Source organism: Tursiops truncatus, chromosome 4, assembly GCF_011762595.2.
Source record: "Tursiops truncatus isolate mTurTru1 chromosome 4, mTurTru1.mat.Y, whole genome shotgun sequence".
Taxonomy (NCBI): domain Eukaryota; kingdom Metazoa; phylum Chordata; class Mammalia; order Artiodactyla; family Delphinidae; genus Tursiops; species Tursiops truncatus.
Window position 1 is genome coordinate 40,559,936 of NC_047037.1, and position 18,755 is coordinate 40,578,690.

General features: G+C 39.0%; 1 protein-coding gene across 1 annotated transcript in view; it reads left to right on the top strand.

Moving 5' to 3' along the window:
* The first annotated feature begins 4,936 nt into the window (after positions 1-4,936).
* NMD3 (NMD3 ribosome export adaptor) overlaps positions 4,937-18,755 on the top strand; it is a 40,021-nt gene continuing 26,202 nt past the window's right edge. The window contains exons 1-7 of the mRNA XM_019946297.3: positions 4,937-5,062; positions 5,619-5,675; positions 6,215-6,349; positions 8,484-8,580; positions 12,812-12,892; positions 15,528-15,656; positions 15,935-16,025. Coding sequence (XP_019801856.1) covers positions 5,632-5,675; positions 6,215-6,349; positions 8,484-8,580; positions 12,812-12,892; positions 15,528-15,656; positions 15,935-16,025 — 577 coding nt within the window. The 5' untranslated portion in view covers positions 4,937-5,062; positions 5,619-5,631. The remainder of the gene's footprint in view (positions 5,063-5,618; positions 5,676-6,214; positions 6,350-8,483; positions 8,581-12,811; positions 12,893-15,527; positions 15,657-15,934; positions 16,026-18,755) is intronic.

Genomic DNA, 18,755 nt, shown 5'->3' on the forward strand with positions numbered 1-18,755 from the left:
GTTCATTGGGACCCAGCGCATATAAAGTTTTATTTTTAAAATTTTTATTGGAGTATAGTTGATTTACAGTGTTGTGTTACTTTCTGCTGTACAGCAAAGTGAATCAGTTATACATATGCATATATCAACTCTTATTTAGATTCTTTTCCATATAGGTCATTATAGAGTACTGAACTGTACTGTGCTATACAGTAGTCCTTATTAGTTATCTATTTTATATATAGTAGTTTTATTGTTGAAAGTTATTTTGGTGCATCTAAATTTGTTCATGTTTTTTCCTTTGTTCATGTTCTCTTTTATAATACCTATAAAATTTATTTTTGTAAAATATTTCCTCATCTACTACTATAGTAGTTCTCTCCCATCACTAACATCTAAAGCGAGAAGTCCATGATTACATCTTTGAAAAACTACAGTAGAACATTACAAATTTAATCTCCAATATTTTGCAATTTGCAAAAGTGGGGAAATTTCTCAAGTACTATTATAGTAATTTTATTATTTTATTTTTTCTGTTTTATTTACTGGGATTCTATGTGAGAGTTTATTTGTATTTTTAAAACTTTTTGTTAAGTATAATACACACACAGACATATGCACGGATGTTATAGGTGAATGAATTTCACAAAATGAAAACTCAAATTTTATTTTGTTTATAATTTCTTTATCTGTAAATTAAGAGTGAAGCAAGATCACAAGTGTGATGTTTCAAATTCTATACATTGGATGTATCAAATACTAACCATTCCTTGCCATTTAACTCAATTGCTGTTAAGGAGCTTCACCTGAGAATAACATAACTGTCCATAACAGCTTTTTATAGTTTACTAAGCACTTCTTTTTGCAGCTTACTAACATTTCTACATACCTTATCTCAATCATTTCTCACAATATTTTATGAGGGACAGATTATCACATAGTTTTAGAAAGAAGGAACCAACAAGGGCCTACTGTATAGCACAGGGAACTATACTCAATATCTTGTAATAACCTATAATGGAAAAGAATCTGAAAAACAATATATATATATATATATGTTTATATATGAATAACTGAATCACTTTGCTGTCCAACTGAAACTAACACAAAATTGTAAATCAACTACAATATATTTCAATAAAAATTAAAAAAAAAAAAAGAAGGAAACTAAGGCTCAGAGAGGTGAAGCAACCCCTTGCGGGCAGAGGGTCTATAAGTCGCAAGTTATGGACATGAAGCAAGGCCCTGAGAGTCCAGGTCTAGTATCAATTCTATAGATAAACTGCTTTTGTGTGGTGCATCCCAGATCCCCTTTCAGAAATGAAGGACTTATTCCTCTGAATGGCTTATTCCTTATTCCTGCTGCTGGCAGAAAGCTCTGAGTCTCACCCACTTCTGGGACTGCCTTGGCTGAAGAAGGAAACCTCACCTGAGGTTACGCCTCCTTCCTTGAGCGGTCACATCCAATGACTCATCAATGAACAATGGCCCAGCCCCCTCAAGAAAACCCTCACGTCATCTCAGCTTCAGAACTTCTGGCATTATGGTTGCTGAGGCCTCCATCAGACTGCAAGGCACCTCGGCTTCTTTCTCTACCCACTTGTGGTTCCCCTCCTTCCTTTGCACAGGTGTTGATTCTAAATGTACTCCCTAATAAACCTCTCCTGCGCTAATCTCCAACCAATGAGATCTTGATATCCCACACGTGCTATCACATTTGATGGTGTGAAAAAAACCACACTCTGCATCTGAAAGTTCTGTGTAGAATTTCAGTGATTAACAGATATGAATGGAGCATTTACTACTTGCTAGGTATTGAAGATATTTAAAATTAATAAAACTCTACTTTTAAAACACTTATTCAGTCTGTCTCCAAGAAAGTTATGTTGTAATCTAAAACAAAACAGATGAAAATCAATATTTATATTTACCTTAATTGGTTGAGAAAGAGATTTTATGGATTCTGATCTAAACTTTTTTTTTAATGAGTTTGTGGATGATGAATCTGGTGAAACTGTAACTTCCTAGGAGGTCTGAATTTAAGTTTGTAAAAACAAATGAAAGCTAAGATTCAAATAAGGACAGATATCCTGAATGTAAGGACTATGGTACAAGAGAACACATTTTTTCAAGGTGAGATTTGAGGATTAAATAAAAAGTGCAAAATGAGTTTCTCTCAGGTGTAATTTGCCTATATTATCCCACTGTGAGACCAGTCCTAGCAAGGTCATCCTGGTTTGTGGCAGACGTTTAACAGCAAGCACTTACTTCTCACATTTGGAGATCTTAGTACTGAGGCGTGGGAAGTGGGAGGAGAGATATAGGTACGTATTTCATTTATCAAAAGCCTGTGAATCAACTATACTCCAAAAAGAAAAAAAAGCCTGTGGCCTTTCTGCATTAACCAGAGAGGGGTCCATATGGAGGCCTTGTTCTTGGCTCCCCCTTGTAACTTACAGGGAAAATTTCACAATAACCGGAGCCCTTGATGTCCTGCAAATGAAGGAGGAGCGTGTCCTCAAATCCCTCACAGCGGAGCCCACTTAGGTGGCACCAACCTGACTTCCAAATGGAACAGGACATCTACAAAAGGAGAAGTGATGGCGTTACCTCATAAATCTGAAGAGAACCCGGGAGAAGCTTCTGCCAGCAGCTCGTGCCATTGTCGACATTGAAAACCCAGCAGACGCCAGTGTCATACCCTCCAGGAATGCGGACCAGCGATCTGTGCTGAAGTTTGCTGCTGCCACGGGAGCCTCTCTATTGCAGGTGCTCCATCCACTCCTGGCAGCTTCATTAACCGGATCCAGGCAGCCTTCCGCTGTGTGTTGTGCGGTTATCAGGGGTGACCACCAGCCTCACAGAGGCGTCTTATGGTCCCTGCGCTGTGTGGGCGCTGCCATCCCTTCAGCACGAGGGGAGCTCCCGGCGGGTCTGATGTGGTGGTGCTGGCCTGGGGATTGTGCGCCTGCGCGGCTCCATCTCCGGTGCGCGCTCGTGGGAAGTCAGGTCGTGTCTCTGCTTCTACAGGGATCGTGAAGAGACTGAAAAGGAAGAGCAGGCGGCTGCTGAAAAGGCTGATACCCCGGAGGAATTTCGGGGTGAATGAGTCGCTCCAGGTCCCGAACTTATTGCTACTCAACCCGAAGTTGCAGACGAGTCTGAAGGCGCAGGTGGCCTCAGCACCTTCTAGCAGCTCCTCCGGAAGGACCGCGGCGCGCAGTCAGCCTCTGAAGGCCGGTCTGCCGCCGCCGCTCAGACCACTAAATGGGGAGAAACAACCAGAGTGGTCTCAAAGCTGCTCTTCCACAGACTCTTTTTTTTTTTTTTTTTGCGGTACGCGGGCCTCTCACTGCTGTGGCCTCTTCCTTTGCGGAGCACAGGCTCCGGACGCGCAGGCTCAGCGTCCATGGCTCACGGGCCCAGCCGCTCCGCGGCATGTGGGATCCTCCCGGACCGGGGCACGAACCCGTGTCCCCTGCGTTGGCAGGCGGACTCTCAACCACTGCGTCACCAGGGAAGCCCTTCCACAGACTCTTAAACAGAAGATGGAAATAAGGTCGATGGAAAATAAAGTTTCTTAAAAAAAAAAAACAAAAAAACGAAAAAAAGCCCACGAATAGGAATAGCTGACCTGAGCCTCAGAAGGCTGGAAGCCTGGTATGGTGGTACATGTACACAGAGTTAGACAGACTGTTGTTCAGGTCCTGGTTCTGCCACTTACTTGCTACAGAACTCTCAGCAAATTACCTAGTTTTTTGGAATATCAGCCTCATCTGTAAAACATAAGCTCCATAAGGGCAGGGACCATGTCTTGTGTTGATCCAGTGCCTAACAAGACTGGCACTGTGGCACTTGCTGCCAAATCAAACAGGGTATGGAAGGGGTGTATTGAGAAAGAAAAAAGGAACAGCCCTTGACATTCTGAAGCTGGTCAGTACTCACAGGTAGGCCAGCAAAGGAAGATTATTTCCTGTAGGACCTGCCAGTTGGTTTGAAAGGCTGTGTTCTCAGGAATGTGACAGGTTACGTCAGGGTCAGATCCTGAAGGGTCCTTTTTCTATGCAGAGAAACTGGAAATAATCCAGAGTGGAGACCATTGAAGGATTAAAAGCAGGGGAGAGTAACAATCAAATTTGCATTTTAGAAGGATGGATTGGAGTGTGGAAATAAGAAGGAATGGGAGACTACTTAAGTACCCTACGCAAGAAATGGGAGGCCTTCTTTAATGACCTTCTATAAGACGACCTTGCTTATTTCTTGAAATTTGGGGCGAGAAGACAGAAAAAGAATATGGTTGCACTCTTCAAATATTTGAAATTCTGTCATAAGAAAGTGATTAGACTCTTTCTGAGCTGCTCTAGGATCAAGGTATAAAGTCATAAGGAAATATTAAGTGCACTATGGGGAAACACATTCTAATAATTAGAGTGGTCTGAAAATAACATAGACTTCTTCACAAATAGTTATTTCTTACATTTCTTTCATCTATTCAACAAATATTCCTTGGAGCAGTTAGGATGTGGCAGGCATTAGGCATATAACGGTGAACAAAATAGACAAAGGCACTGCCCTCGATGGAGGTTACTGTAATTTTTGTCCAATGTGGTACCGTTTATAGATAACTTTTATATAATCATTTAAACAAGAAGCAAGCTCCCAATAGGGGTATCTAAAAAGTGGCTCTGAGTGAACTCTGGCCAAGAAGATCGGGAAGGACGATAACCAAATAGAAGAGTTGTAAAGTCTGTGTGAGTCTCAGGCGCCATAGGACGAGAGAGCCAGAGAGCCCGCTGCCTTCTCTCCCTCATCTTTTCCACCAGCCTGGCCTCCGCCCCGCCCCGCCCCGCCCCGCCCTGCCCTGCCCTGTCCGCCCTGCCCTCTCCGCCCTCCGCTCGCCAGCACCCTCCCCTTTCTCGGTCCCCCACAGGCCGCTGTGATTCGCGCTGTCGGCCCGCGAGATTTCGAGCTATTCTCTCGCGAGATCTTCAGTGTACTGGAGTCAGCTGTGGTGGCCGCTGACTAGGCGGTAGGAGCTGGTCCTGCTGCGGTTTTCGGCACATCTGGGTCTGGCCCAGAGGCGGTAAGTAGGTTCTGGGGGCCGAGACCCGGCTTGCAGTCGTGCGGGGTCCCTAAGGAGAGAGGGGGACGGACTCCCTGGGCTCGGGCTTCCTCGGGCCGCGTGCGCGGAGCGTGTGTGCCGCCGGCGGGATCCCGCGTGAGGTCTCACCCGTGAGGTGCGGGGTCGGAGTGGGGTGGTGGGTGGCCCGCAGGTGCGGTGACACCGCCCGCGGACTCTTACAGTGAGGTTCGAGGCACGCCCGCGGCAGCGGTGAGGGCGTGGGGTGTCCGGTGCGGCCCCGGCCCCCTCTGGCCCCTCCTTGGGTTCGCCGGGGTTGGCGTCCAGGTGCCGCCTGAGGTCAGCGCGCAGTTTAGTGGCTCGAGGGTCTTGCAGACGGGAACCTCCGGAATTCGCTTATTTGTGTTATTAAAGAAATTACTTCTTCCAAAGGTTCCAGGTGGAATTGGTTTTTCTTATTTGCGGCTTTACGAGGCTTGGCTGCCTTATTCAGAGAGGCAAAAGGAAGATGAGTAACAGATGTCTTAAATCTTACTATTCTCTCTCTTTTTAAAATCAGGATATACAGAAAAATGGAGTATATGACAGAACCCGCGAAGCACACACCTGGACACATGTGAGTCGCGTCCCTTTTCCCCCATCCCTCTTAAGTTTAAAAATGTTAAAAGTGACTCTTTGAAACTTACTGTGGGGAAAGCTTTTCTTTGCGGGGTGGGGTCGGGGGGATTCTTTTGTCTTAAGTGGGAAAATGAAAAGCCTTGTTTCCTGAGAAAAACGAGTTCATTTTTCGCTGGGAAGTTTGTGGTAGTAAATACTGGTTTAAGAATGTTAAAATATTCACTGTACATTCTTCTATGTTGGCATCAGCCATTGACTTTTAAATTTAAGGTAATTAAAATGTAATAAAATTATGTATTCATTTGTTCTGTCTAGCAATGTGATTCAGTTATATATATTTTTTATATTCTTTTCCATTATTGTTTATTACAGGTTATTGAATATAGTTACCTGTGCTATACAGTGAGACCTTGTTGTTTATCTCTTTTATATATAGTATTATAGTTTGTATCTGCTACTCCCTGTTTGATAGTTTTTTAATTTAACCTGTGCACTTATGAAATCTAATTTGAAAAACGTATGCTTTGTTTATTTAAGCTTGTGCTGCGATTGCGGTGTCCCGATCAGTCCAAATCCTGCCAATATTTGTGTGGCTTGTCTGCGAAGTAAAGTAGATATCAGCCAAGGCATTCCAAAACAAGTCTCTGTATCTTTCTGCAAACAGTGCCAAAGGTACGGTGTGGTACTATTTTATCCTGCTTAAAGTTGAAATTTGTATGTGGGAGAGCCACCAGGATATACTGACAATATTTTAAGAGTGTTAAGATATTCACTGTACATTCTTCTAGATTGGCATCAGCCATTGGCCATATGTGGCTTTTTAAGTTTAAGGTAATTAAAATGTAATAAAATTAAGTATTCAGTTCTGTCTGCTACCCACATTTCAAGTCCTCAGTAGTCACATGTGCCTGGTGGTTACCATAGTGGACATCAGAGGTTATAGAACTTTCATTTTGGATAACACGGCAATGATTCTTAAACATTTTGTGTTCCCAGTACACCTAGGGTTATGACACTCCCATAATAGTGAATCACTAGACATGATACTCTTTCCATCCTTTAAAAATAACATGCGATAAGATATATGTAATAAAGTGCATGTAATTGAGATTTAAGTTTTATTTATGTTGGCCTAGTTAGAGATTTTAGAATTGGCAATTTTGTAGTGTTCTTTTCTATTTTTCTCTGCTAATTTGGTAAAATTAGTGCAAAGGTATTTGAATCTGTTCTTTTTCTGTTAAGAGATTAATAGGTTTGATGTATACAATTAATAGATACAAATTTATGTTTTTAAGGGTGAGAGCAGATTTTAAAGACATATTACTATTAATTACCATGAAGCTTTTGTTTTCCGCTTCAGTCATTTAGAAGCCATGTATGATAAAAAGCACCTTATTTTTTAAGTAATTTAGTGGTGTGTTTTAAATTAAAAATCATGTATTAATATTCCCATGTAACTAAAATGACTATAGCTGATGGAAAAACAGCTCAGTATATCATATCTAGCATGGTCTGAAATGAAGACTGGATTTTAAGGCAGACTTCTTCTGAAAGTTAATGTTTTATTCCTTTTATGTTTTCTTTAGTCGTTGGCATGAATAGCTTATGTCTAGGAGGCCATTGAGTAATACAAAACTACCCATTGAAACTACCCATAAAATTATATGCCTGTGATTTCCCAAATGGGTTAGGACTCTAGTGGCTCTTAACTTTTTTGGGAGGGAGGGGTTCATGAATCCCTTTAAGAATTTAAAAACTGCATCTTCCCAGAAAAATACATAAAACAAAGACATGAAACTTGTGTACTGTTTCAGGGAGTTTATAGTTTGTAAGCTTGGCAGGTGTGAGGCTTAATCTATAATAAATATTCGCTATTCTTAAGAGCATCGGTGGAAAAAAAACACTGGACAAAGAATCAGGAGACCCAGTTTATCTTGAATTTCTCACAAACTAGCTCTTTGATACTCTTGGCCACTTCACCTCTCTAAGCCTTAATTTCCTCATCAGAATGAAGGGGCTTTATTAGATGATATACGAAGCCCTTTCTAACTCCAAAAACATGCTTATAACAAAGGGACCTATATAAATAATTTTTTTCAGTGAAACTTTAAAAGTGAAAATCAGACTATTTACTTAACAAGTAAGGAAAAAAAAGCATTCACATAATACATTTAGAAGTATTAATTTATTGAGCATTTGCTGTATGCTAGGCACTGTCCTAAGTCCTGAGCTGACTGGGCTAAAAAACTTTAAGTACATACATAAGGGATTTCAATTTTAATTTAGTCAGGTTTTATATAAGATTTTAAATTTTACAATTTAAAATTTGAAAAGGGACTTTGAAGTAGATAAATAGTCTGAGGTATTATTGATACATAGTATTAGGTACTAATTTACCTTTTTTGTGTGTGAGAAATAAGCAGTTCTTAAGCATTTTAGATGTACATTATAAACCATTTTAATGCTATTTGGAGGTGATTTTTTCACCTGTGTTTCAAAGTATAGCTTCAAGGAACACTGGGGCATTTTGTCATCCTCACTGGAATGCTTATTGGTGCTTGAAGTAATAAGACTTTTTAATAAGTTATTTCTGATTGACTTTCTCAAATACTCAGAATTTTATCTTTTTAACTAAATTACTTGTCTAACCGAAAGTTTTCTGGAACTTCTAAAATATATTTTGGTTAAGTGCCTCAGATCAACCTTGGGTATTATTAATTTAATAATCATTGTTACGTCTGCATATTCACGTGGAAATTTTTTTTTTTTCCTGAGAGATCCTGAATTTCAATATATTTTCTCTCAGATATTTCCAGCCACCAGGAACTTGGGTACAATGTGCATTAGAATCTAGGGAACTTCTTGCTTTATGTTTGAAAAAAATCAAAGCCCCTCTGAGTAAGGTAGGTCAAATAGCTAAAACCAGTTTTTGTGGGGGGTTCTCTGTGTGTGTGTGTGTGTGTGTGTGTGTGTGTGTTTAATCTCTCATTTTCAGATAATCCTTGTTTGAGTAGATTTTCCAAAATAACTATTAAATGCTACTGTTGGTAAGCACACTACTACAAATGCTGTTTTCATTTTTAAAGTTGTATATATTCTTTTTTAATGGAAATGAAAATCTTTTTGCTTTAGAATCAAATTTTTTTCATTCATTATTTGAGAACCTCTTATGTGCAATAATCTTTACTGAAAATGTGTATATAAAGCCGTTGCTAAACATAATTTGGAGGCTATAGTATTAGGGCTATGGTATTCGGTTTTAAAAAATTTTTCGTTCCTGCTCTGCAAAGAAAATATTTGTGCCTATTACTTAAAGTCAGGGTATAAACATCTTCAGAAAACAAATAGGGTTTGTTAGTGTAGTTAGGCTCTCTACATACCACTTTCAGTTTTCTTTATGCTAAACTTTATGACTTATTTCCATCAGGTATATTTGTAATTGAAATGGCTCTTTTGGTTTGACGAGCTTCAGATTCTCTTAAAACTCTGATAAAATTACATGTAAGAGTTCTTTGAAGTTTCTCCCTTTATTTTCCTTGTTTTTTCTCCCTGGAATTTGTATCAGTCAAATATTGGCCCTACTAGCTGAAAACTTTGCCTTTTTGCCCTTGTATTGTTTTTAATCTTTTTTTCCCTGTGTTCCTGACAGTTTCTTTTATCTTCCAGTTTTTGTATTAATTTTTTTTCAGTAGTAATATTTTAAGTTTAGAGTTTTTAATGTTCTTGATACAGTCTGTTGAATATTTCTGAAGGTTTAATAATATGCTGTTATTGTTTTTTACTTTCCTTCTGTTCCCTGATTTGTCTTAGTTTTTATTTTTTCCTGGAGTCAGTTTTTGTGTAATTTGGTCTTTTGTTTTCATACTTCAGGCTTTTGTCAGATGTTCATTAATAATTCATTAGCATTCAACAGATGTTTATTAACTCAACTCTGTGCCAATCTACTTTTGGTGTTAGGGATATGGAAGTGAATGAGAGAGACAAAATCCCTGTCTTAACGAGCTTTTATTTTAGTTGAAGGGGAGGGTGTAGAGTAGTCAATGAACAAAATAAATAGGTATATTAAGAGGTATAAATTCTGTGGAGGAAAAAGCCAGCACTGTGCAGGGAAGAGTTGCAATTTAAAATAGAATGGTTAGGGGAGGCCTCATTGATAAGGTGATACTTGAATAAACATTAAAGGCAGTACGGGAGGGAGCCACAATCTGGAGGAGAAGAGCATTATGGGTAGAGAAAACAAGTGTAGAGGCCAAAGGCAGGAGAATACCTGTGTGGTTAGAGTGGAGTGGGGAGGGAAAAGTAATTGGGGATGAAGCCAGGGAAGGCATGGAAAGTCGGTAGGTCAGGCCTTGTAGGCCCTTTTGAGGCCTGGTTTTTACTCTGAGTATAGTGGGTATAGAGCAGGGGTCCCCATCCCTCAGGTCGCGGACAGGTACTGGTTGGTGGCCTGTTAGGAACTGAGCCGCATAGCAGGAGGTGAGCAGTGGGGGTGGGTGAGTGAGCAAAGCTTCATCTGCTCCCTGTTGCTCCCTATTGCTGGCATTACCGCCTGAACAACCGCCCCACCCCCCACCCCCGTCTGTGGAAAAATTGCCTTCTGTGAAACTGGTACCTGGTGCCAAAAAGGTTGGAAGGTTGGGGACCGCTGGTATACAGGGTATAGGGCAGAATAGTGAGATGAATGATTTACAGTTTATCAGCTTCCTTCTGGCTGTGTTTAGAATAGATGTGAGGGGCATGGGCACCTTTAGGAAGCGATTGTAGTAGTCATGAGAAATGATATTTGGATCAGTAGTAGAGGAAGTGAGAAGTGGACAGGTTCTGGCTGTATTTTGAAGGTAGTCAGTAGGATTTACTCATGAAGCTGGATGTATGTTTATGAGCTGGAATAGTCAAGGGTGACTTCCATGGTTCTTAACTTGATCAACCAGAGGAGGGAGTTACTGATAGTGAAGTAGGAAAGGCTTTAAGAGGAGCAGGTCAGGGGACTTCCCTGGTGGTCCAGTGGGTAAGACTCCTTGTTCCCAATGCAAGGGGCCCAGGTTGAATCCCTGGTCGGGGAACTAGGTCCCGCATGCGTGCAGCAGCTAAGAGTCCGCATGCCACAACTAAGACCTGGCACAGCCAAAATAAATAATAAATAAATAAATAAAATTTAAAAAAAAAAGAGGAGCAGGTCAGGCAGGAGAGATCAAAGCTCATCTCAAAGTGGTGCTTAGATGTCCATTAGACATGGAAGTAGAAATAGTGGGGAGCTGGATAAATGAGCAAGGGAGTGGTCCAGACCAGAGATAATAAATTTGGGGTGTGATGGTATTTAAAGCTATAATATTAGATGAGATTTCCTAGAGAGTTTAGAGAAAGGGAGAAATTTCAGGACTGAATCCTGGGATCCTTTAATGATAAAAGTTTGAGAAGATGAGAAAAAAAATCAGTCAGTACTTCTAATTAGCTGCAGGGAGAGCAATATATATAATCAGGAGATCTAGAAGGTGAAGGGAATGTTCAGGAAAGAGATTGAGGATTTTGGAGGTTTTGTTGTTAGTGAATGTTGAATTCCAGAGGCCAGTAAAAGGTTTTCAGGATTTGGGGAGGAGTGTTAGATGGGATAGAAAAGGGCATATGTGGGCTTACCTGGTGGTGCAGTGGTTGAAAGTCCGCCTGCTGATGCAGGGGACATGGGTTTGTGCCCCGGTCTGGGAAGATCCCACATGCCGCAGAGCGGCTGGGCCCGTGAGCCATGGCCACTGAGCCTGCGCGTCCGGAGCCTGTGCTCCGCAATGGGAGAGGCCACAACAGTGAGGCCCGCGTACCGCAAAAAAAAAAAAGAGAAAAGGGCATATGTGGAACCATATGGAGATCGGAGTGTGGGAGATGAGGGAGTGACTGAGGTAATGGTAAAGAAGAATTAAAGGGCTCGATAAGATGGATTATTCCTGGTTGTCTGAGGACAGATGGTGTGGTGAGGCTGAGGAATGGGGAATGCAGATGGAGGCTGAGGGAGTAAGAAGCTCTCTGTCACCCTCTGTACGTGGTGTCGCTTGTTGACTACTAGGCTTTGCTTTAGGGAACCAGTCGAATGAGGAGGGTTTTACTCTGGATGGCTGTACCTATACTAGCTTATCTAGTTCTCACCAGAAAGGTCTTGATAAAATTATCTGCCTGCTCATGTCTCCCAAATTTGTTATCTACAGCTCAGATTTCTCCATAGAGCTCCAGACCAAATAGATATCTCACTATCCACTGAACAGCTTCACTTGGATATCTTAGATAAATCCTCTTAAACTTAAATGTCTGAAACCAAATATAGCACATCCCTCCCCATTTAATCTGTTTTTTATTTGTGTCAGAAAAATAGTGTTACCTAGATGCCCAAGCTGGATACTTGACCATCATTCTAGAATCTTCTTTTCTTCCTTCCCATATCCAGTTATTATTAAATCCTATAGATTTTATCTCCTAAATAGCTCTTGGCTTGGATCTTTATGCTGCTGTTATTTCTGACCCCTCAGTTCAGGTCAGCTACAACTCCTGCCCAAATTATTGAAACAACCTCCATTTTTGTTCTCCCACCTGCTTCCTCAAAACACCCATTTTAGCCATATTGAGCTACATTCATTTATGGCAAACTGTTTCTGGCCTCTGCTGATTTAGCAGTGAGTTACCATTGTGGATTCAGTATTCAGTGCATGAGACTCCTTGTAATGAATGTTCATTTTTTTTTTAAGCCACATACATATTATAGTGAGAATAATAAAAGTAGAAACCTTTGTTCATGAGATTTCTAGTAGATGATGAGGTCATCAGGTCTTTGTTTTCTTCTAAAAAGTGTAATTTCCATTCAAAAAACTGTATACTGTTATTAGGGGAAAGGAGTTTTTTTCTATGCAAGTATTTTAATTTTTGCTTGAATTATACCAGTTTCATCAATATAGTCATTAGATTTTCCCTTTATTTGCTGTTTTTGTTGCCATACCTCTGATGATAACTTTTTTTTTTTAAACTGGTGATGTTGGGTAGATTAATCATGGATTCCTTAAGCATCTATGAAATCTGTTTATTAATGCGTTATTCTCTCATTTCTTTTCTCCTCAGAGGGGAACTTACGTTTCTTTTTGTTTGTGTTTTGTTAAGGTACGGCTTGTAGATGCAAGCTTTGTTTGGACTGAGCCCCATTCTAAGAGACTTAAGGTTAAACTAACTATTCAGAAAGAGGTAAGCTATACATAATTTTCTCAGCATGGTTTAAAGTATAGGTAGGATAAGGAGACAAAAGACCTGTATGCAGAAAATTATAAGACACTGATGAAAGAAATTAAAGATGATACAAATAGATGCAGAGACATACCATGTTCCTGGATTGGAAGAATCAACATAGTGAAAATGACTCTACTACCCAAAGCAATCTACAGATTCAATGCAATCCCTATCAAACTACCACTGGCATTTTTCACAGAGCTAGAACAAAAAATTTCACAATTTGTATGGAAACACAAAAGACCCCGAATAGCCAAAGCAATCTTGAGAATGAAAAATGGAGCTGGAGGAATCAGGCTCCCTGACTTCAGACTATACTACAAAGCTACAGTAATCAAGACAGTATGGTACTGGCACAAAAACAGAAAGACAGCTCAATGGAACAGGATAGAAAACCCAGAGATAAACCCACGCACATATGGTCACTTTATCTTTGATAAAGGAGGCAGGAATGTACAGTGGATTGTATAGTGAATGTACTGCCTCTTCAATAAGTGGTGCTGGGAAAACTGGACAGGTACATGTAAAAGTATGAGATTAGATCACTCCCTAACACCATACACAAAAATAAGCTCAAAATGGATTAAAGACCTAAATGTAAGGCCAGAAACTATCAAACTCTTAGAGGAAAACATAGGCAGAACACTCTATGACATAAATCACAGAAAGATCCTTTTTGACCCACCTCCTAGAGAAATGGAAATAAAAACAAAAATAAACAAATGGGACCTAATGAAACTTCAGCGGTTTTGCACAGCAAAGGAAACCATAAACAAGACCAAAAGACAACCCTCAGAATGGGAGAAAATATTTGCAAATGAAGCAACTGACAAAGGATTAATGTCCAAAATTTATAAGCAGCTCATGCAGCTCAATAACAGAAAACAAACAACCCAATCCAAAAATGGGCAGAAGACCTAAATAGACATTTCTCCAAAGAAGATATACAGACTGCCAACAAACACGTGAAAGAATGCTCAACATCATTAATCATTAGAGAAATGCAAATCAAAACTGCAATGAAGTATCACCTCACACCAGTCAGAATGGCTATCATCAAAAAATCTAGAAACCATAAATGCTGGAGAGGGCGTGGAGAAAAGGGAACACTCTTGCACTGCTGGTGGGAATGTGAATTAGTACAGCTACTATGGAGAACAGTATGGAGGTTCCTTAAAAAACTACAAATAGAACTATCATATGACCCAGCAATCCCACTACTGGGCATATACCCTGAGAAAACCATAATTCAAAAAGAGTCATGTACCAAAATGTTCATTGCAGCTCTATTTACAATAGCCCGGAGATGGAAACGACCTAAGTGTCCATCATCGGATGAATGGATAAAGAAGATGTGGCACATACATACAATGGAATATTACTCAGCCATAAAAAGAAACGAAATTGAGCTATTTGTAATGAGGTGGATAGACCTAGAGTCTGTCATTACAGAGTGAAGTAAGTCAGAAAGAAAGACAAATACTGTATGCTAACGCATATATATGGAATTTAAGAAAAAAAAATGTCATGAAGAACCTAGGGGTAAGACAGGAATAAAGACATACCTACTAGAGAATGGACTTGAGGATATGGGGAGCGGGAAGGGTAAGCTGTGACAAAGCGAGAGAGCAGCATGGACATATATACACTACCAAATGTAAGGTAGGTAGTGGGAAGCAGCCGCATAGCACAGGGAGATCACCTCGGTGCTTTGTGACCCCCTGGAAGGGTGGGTTAGGGAGGGTGGGAGGGAGGGAGACGCAAGAGGGAAGAAATATGGGAACATACGTATATGTGTAACTGATTCAGTTTGTTATAGAGCAGAAACTAGCACACTATTGTAAAGCAATTATACTCCAATAAAGATGTAAAAAAAAAAGTATAGGTAGGAAAATGAGGGGCTATTGGTAAATTATGACTTGAACAGCTTAAAAGGAAACAAAGGCACTCTTAATTTTAACCCTTTGTTTTCTTTTGGATCATCTGCACAGATGATCAGGTTGATAGTAAGCAGCCATTGTTCATGATAGTGGGCTAAGTTAATCTTCTCAAAGTCATTTTTATTTGGAATAAGATTGAAGTAAAAACATGAGCTAAGGCAGTGCTTCTCAAACTTGGCTGATCATTTGACTCACAGTGACTGAATCAAACTGGATTCAATTGGATGTAAGATCCAGGAATCTATTAAAGCTTCCCAGGTGATTTCTGATGATTGCCTATGTTTGGGGACAATTAAATTAAGGAATGTCTTCTTTTTTGAGAGTTTTCTTGGTCTCCTAAGGAAGAACTTTATACGCACACACGCATGTACATGAATATATAGCTATTAAAATTCTGCAAAAAATATCCTTACAACACTTCAACTAAAGGTAAATTTGAAATGTTAATCTAATAAATCCTATGAATTAAACCTATATATCTTTCTTGAAATAGTATGACTTACGATTTTAAATGTAACTCATTTGTTGTTGATTTCCTCAAAGCATTCATGGAAGAAGATTTTAAGTTAAATATTGAAGGATCTTCTTTTAAGAAAACTATGCTATTAAACAGAAAGGAAAGAATGAAGGAGTGTGATTGTTTTCTTCGTCAGGTGATGAATGGTGCTATCCTTCAGCAAGTGTTTGTGGTGGATTATGTTGTTCAGCCCCAGATGTGTGGAGATTGCCACAGAGTGGAAGCTAAGGATTTCTGGAAGGCTGTGGTTCAAGTCAGGCAAAAGGTAATGAGAGAAAGATGATGTGTGAATCCTCCATCTTGTATTTCATCTTTGTCGGTTATAAATAGCGAGTAAAACTTTCTCCTTTCCCCTCTTTCCAAATCGTTCAGGCAGTAGGGATATCCAGGTCTCTGGGGCATTCACCTTTAGAAAGAGATCACTGCCACATTTTAGATAATCTTTAAAGGTTGTTTTTGTTTTAAAAATCAGTGTCCTATATCTGTAGATGGCTTTTTTTTTTTGCATTTCATTTATTAATCCAGTAATGCATTTATGTTTAGACTTTGCACAAAAAAACTTTCTACTATCTGGAACAGTTGATTTTGAAATATGGCATGTACCAGAATACACTTCGTATCAAAGACATTCATGGTGAGTTAAAATTTAAAGCATTTGAAATGATGTCAGAATTTTATTGCAGCTATCCTAAGGAGTCTTTTATCTTTACTGATAGTATCTAGAATAGTACTGTCCAAAAGAAATTTCTGTTAGGAAGAAAAAAATCTTAGCTCTTTATCTGCACTGTCCAACCAGTTTGGTAGCCTCTAGCCATATGTAGCTATTGAATATTTGAAATGTGGTTAGTGCAACTGGGGAGCTGAATTTTTAATTTTTTTCTATTTTAATTGAAATTTACACTAAATAGCTACCAGATGAGTAAACCAGTAACTACATTAATAGAATGTAAAGTGGTATGATAGAAATTCATCAAAAACTTATTTTATGTAGAGGTCAGTTTTCTGATTGAAAGAAAATTATTTTTGAGATCTGTGAGTTGTAATATTTTTGTTTTTCATATGCCTAGCTGCATTTGTGCTGGATACATTAAATCAAAAGGCTAAACTCAGTAATAATAAATAGTGATATACAAATGATATAATTAGATTTCTTGAAGATGGAATTTAAAAATGTGTAATTTCATAATGGCTCCTCACAGCGTGTTCTGTCTTAGCACTTATTATTGATGTAGCACACTTTTATATACTAGCCGATGGATAAATATTTCTTTAATAATAGAAAAAGTAAATATTCTTTAGCAAACTCTTAAGTCTCTTGCTAAAAGTTAATATTTTTAGTTGTAGGACATGTGTATAATTTTCCTGGTTGTTAAAGTACAGGTTTAGAGATAGCTATTCTTGAAGGAATGACCAAATTCTTGTACTACTTATTTTAAAAGTGTAAGCTCCTCTGTTACTTACTGATCTGTTAGTCATTTATCTCATATGTCTTGAGGAAAGTAATTAGAAGTGTAATTTTAGGTCCTTAAATGGGAAGAAATGAGTATCAGTTATGTCACCTGGAGAAAATCTTTTAAGCTTTGTATCTGATTTGAGTGCATTACCACTATAAGGTTAACAGTCTAAATTTGTAAAACATAGTTTACTGAATACTTACTGTGGGGAAGGTACTTTGCAGCCTGTTTAACATGGTGCCTGGATATTTGTGGCTAGCCATCAGGCAAAAATACACCTTTGTTCTGAGTAACTTTGTTTTGAGTAACTTTTGGGGATTAGGGGATCCTAATATTCTAGAAAAGGAAGCAGAAAACTCTGATTATCGTTCATCACCAGGGCAGAAATGTCCTTACACAGAATTTTTTGTAGCAAAAGACTTGGATACATTCTGGTACATACCTTTGCAGTCACTTTAAAAATCAAAAATGCTGGAAGTTTAACAGTCCTTTTTTTCATCCAGAGGAATTAATCTATTTTTTTCCCCCTACTGGTTCTTGATTTGATGTAAATGAATCTTTTGTTTGTTTGCTTGTTTGTTTGTAACTTTGTTTTTAAAATCATAACAATTGTAAAAATTTAAACAGAAGTATATATGAATAAAGGACCTCTGTCCCATTTATCCACTTGTTATTCCCAGATGTAGCCCCTTAAAACAAGGTATTACAATGTGTACTCTGTATATGAATTGTGATAGCATTGGTTTTCCCTCATATATGAGACTGTTCTGTAATATTCTGTGACTTGCCATCTTAATATATTTAGAAACGTTTCCAGGTCATTGCATATAATCCTATTTTATTATTTTTAACCACTATGGTTGTGTATTTGTTAATCAGTATGTTTTTAATTATTTAGTTGTTTCCTATTAACTGGTTTACAAGATGCTCTAGTTTTTTTTGCTGCTACAAACAGTACTGTAATAAACATCCTTATGTTTGTGCATAGTGGTTTTTCTGTGGGACTGAGTTCAGGAATTGAAATTACTAGACAAAAGTATGCAAATGTTAAATTTTATACATGTGCTGCTAGATTGTTTTCCAAAATGGTGCCAGCTTACAGTCCAGTCACTTGTGAGAATTTCTGTTTTTCCAAACACTTGCCAACACTGCATAAGATTGTATTGGACTTTCTAATTTTTGCTGTTCTGATGAAGAGAATAAAGGCATCTTGTTTTTATTTTCATTTCCTTGATTACTAATGAGGGTTAACATTTTCATATGTACTGGCTATTTATGTTTATCTAATGTGAATTGTCTGTTCTGCATATATCTGTTTTTTCCTTACATATTTTGTGTCTGTTATTTAGTATATCAATCTCATTACGTGTGTGTATTATTACATATAGAGAGAGAGGAGCATGCAGAGCATGTGTTTGAGTGTGAGCCTGAGAGAGCATATACTTTCTTACAATGTCTCATGTCTGTTATCATCTAAATTTTTCTTTTTTCTTTTTTTTTTTGTGGTACGCGGGCCTCTCACTGTTGTGGCCTCTCCTGTTGCGGAGCACAGGCTCCAGTCGCGCAGGCTCAGCAGCCATGGCTCACAGGCCCAGCCGCTCCGCGGCATGTGGGATCTTCCCGGACCGGGGCACGAAGCCGTGTCCCCTGCATTAGCAGGCAGACTCTCAACCACTGCGCCACCAGGGAAGCCCTAAATTTTTCATTTTTTGGTCTTGTATAGCTATGGCTTATGACTTTCTGTCTTACATAGGAAAGTTTTTTATACTCCAAAGATATTTTTAGAAAGTAAATTTCTGTTTTACTTTTGGATCTTTAATCTTACCTGGTAAGAGTTTTTCCCAGAAAGTTAACTTGCATTGTCTCAATACTTACCTACCAAGTAGTCTGTCCTTTCCCCACTGATTTGA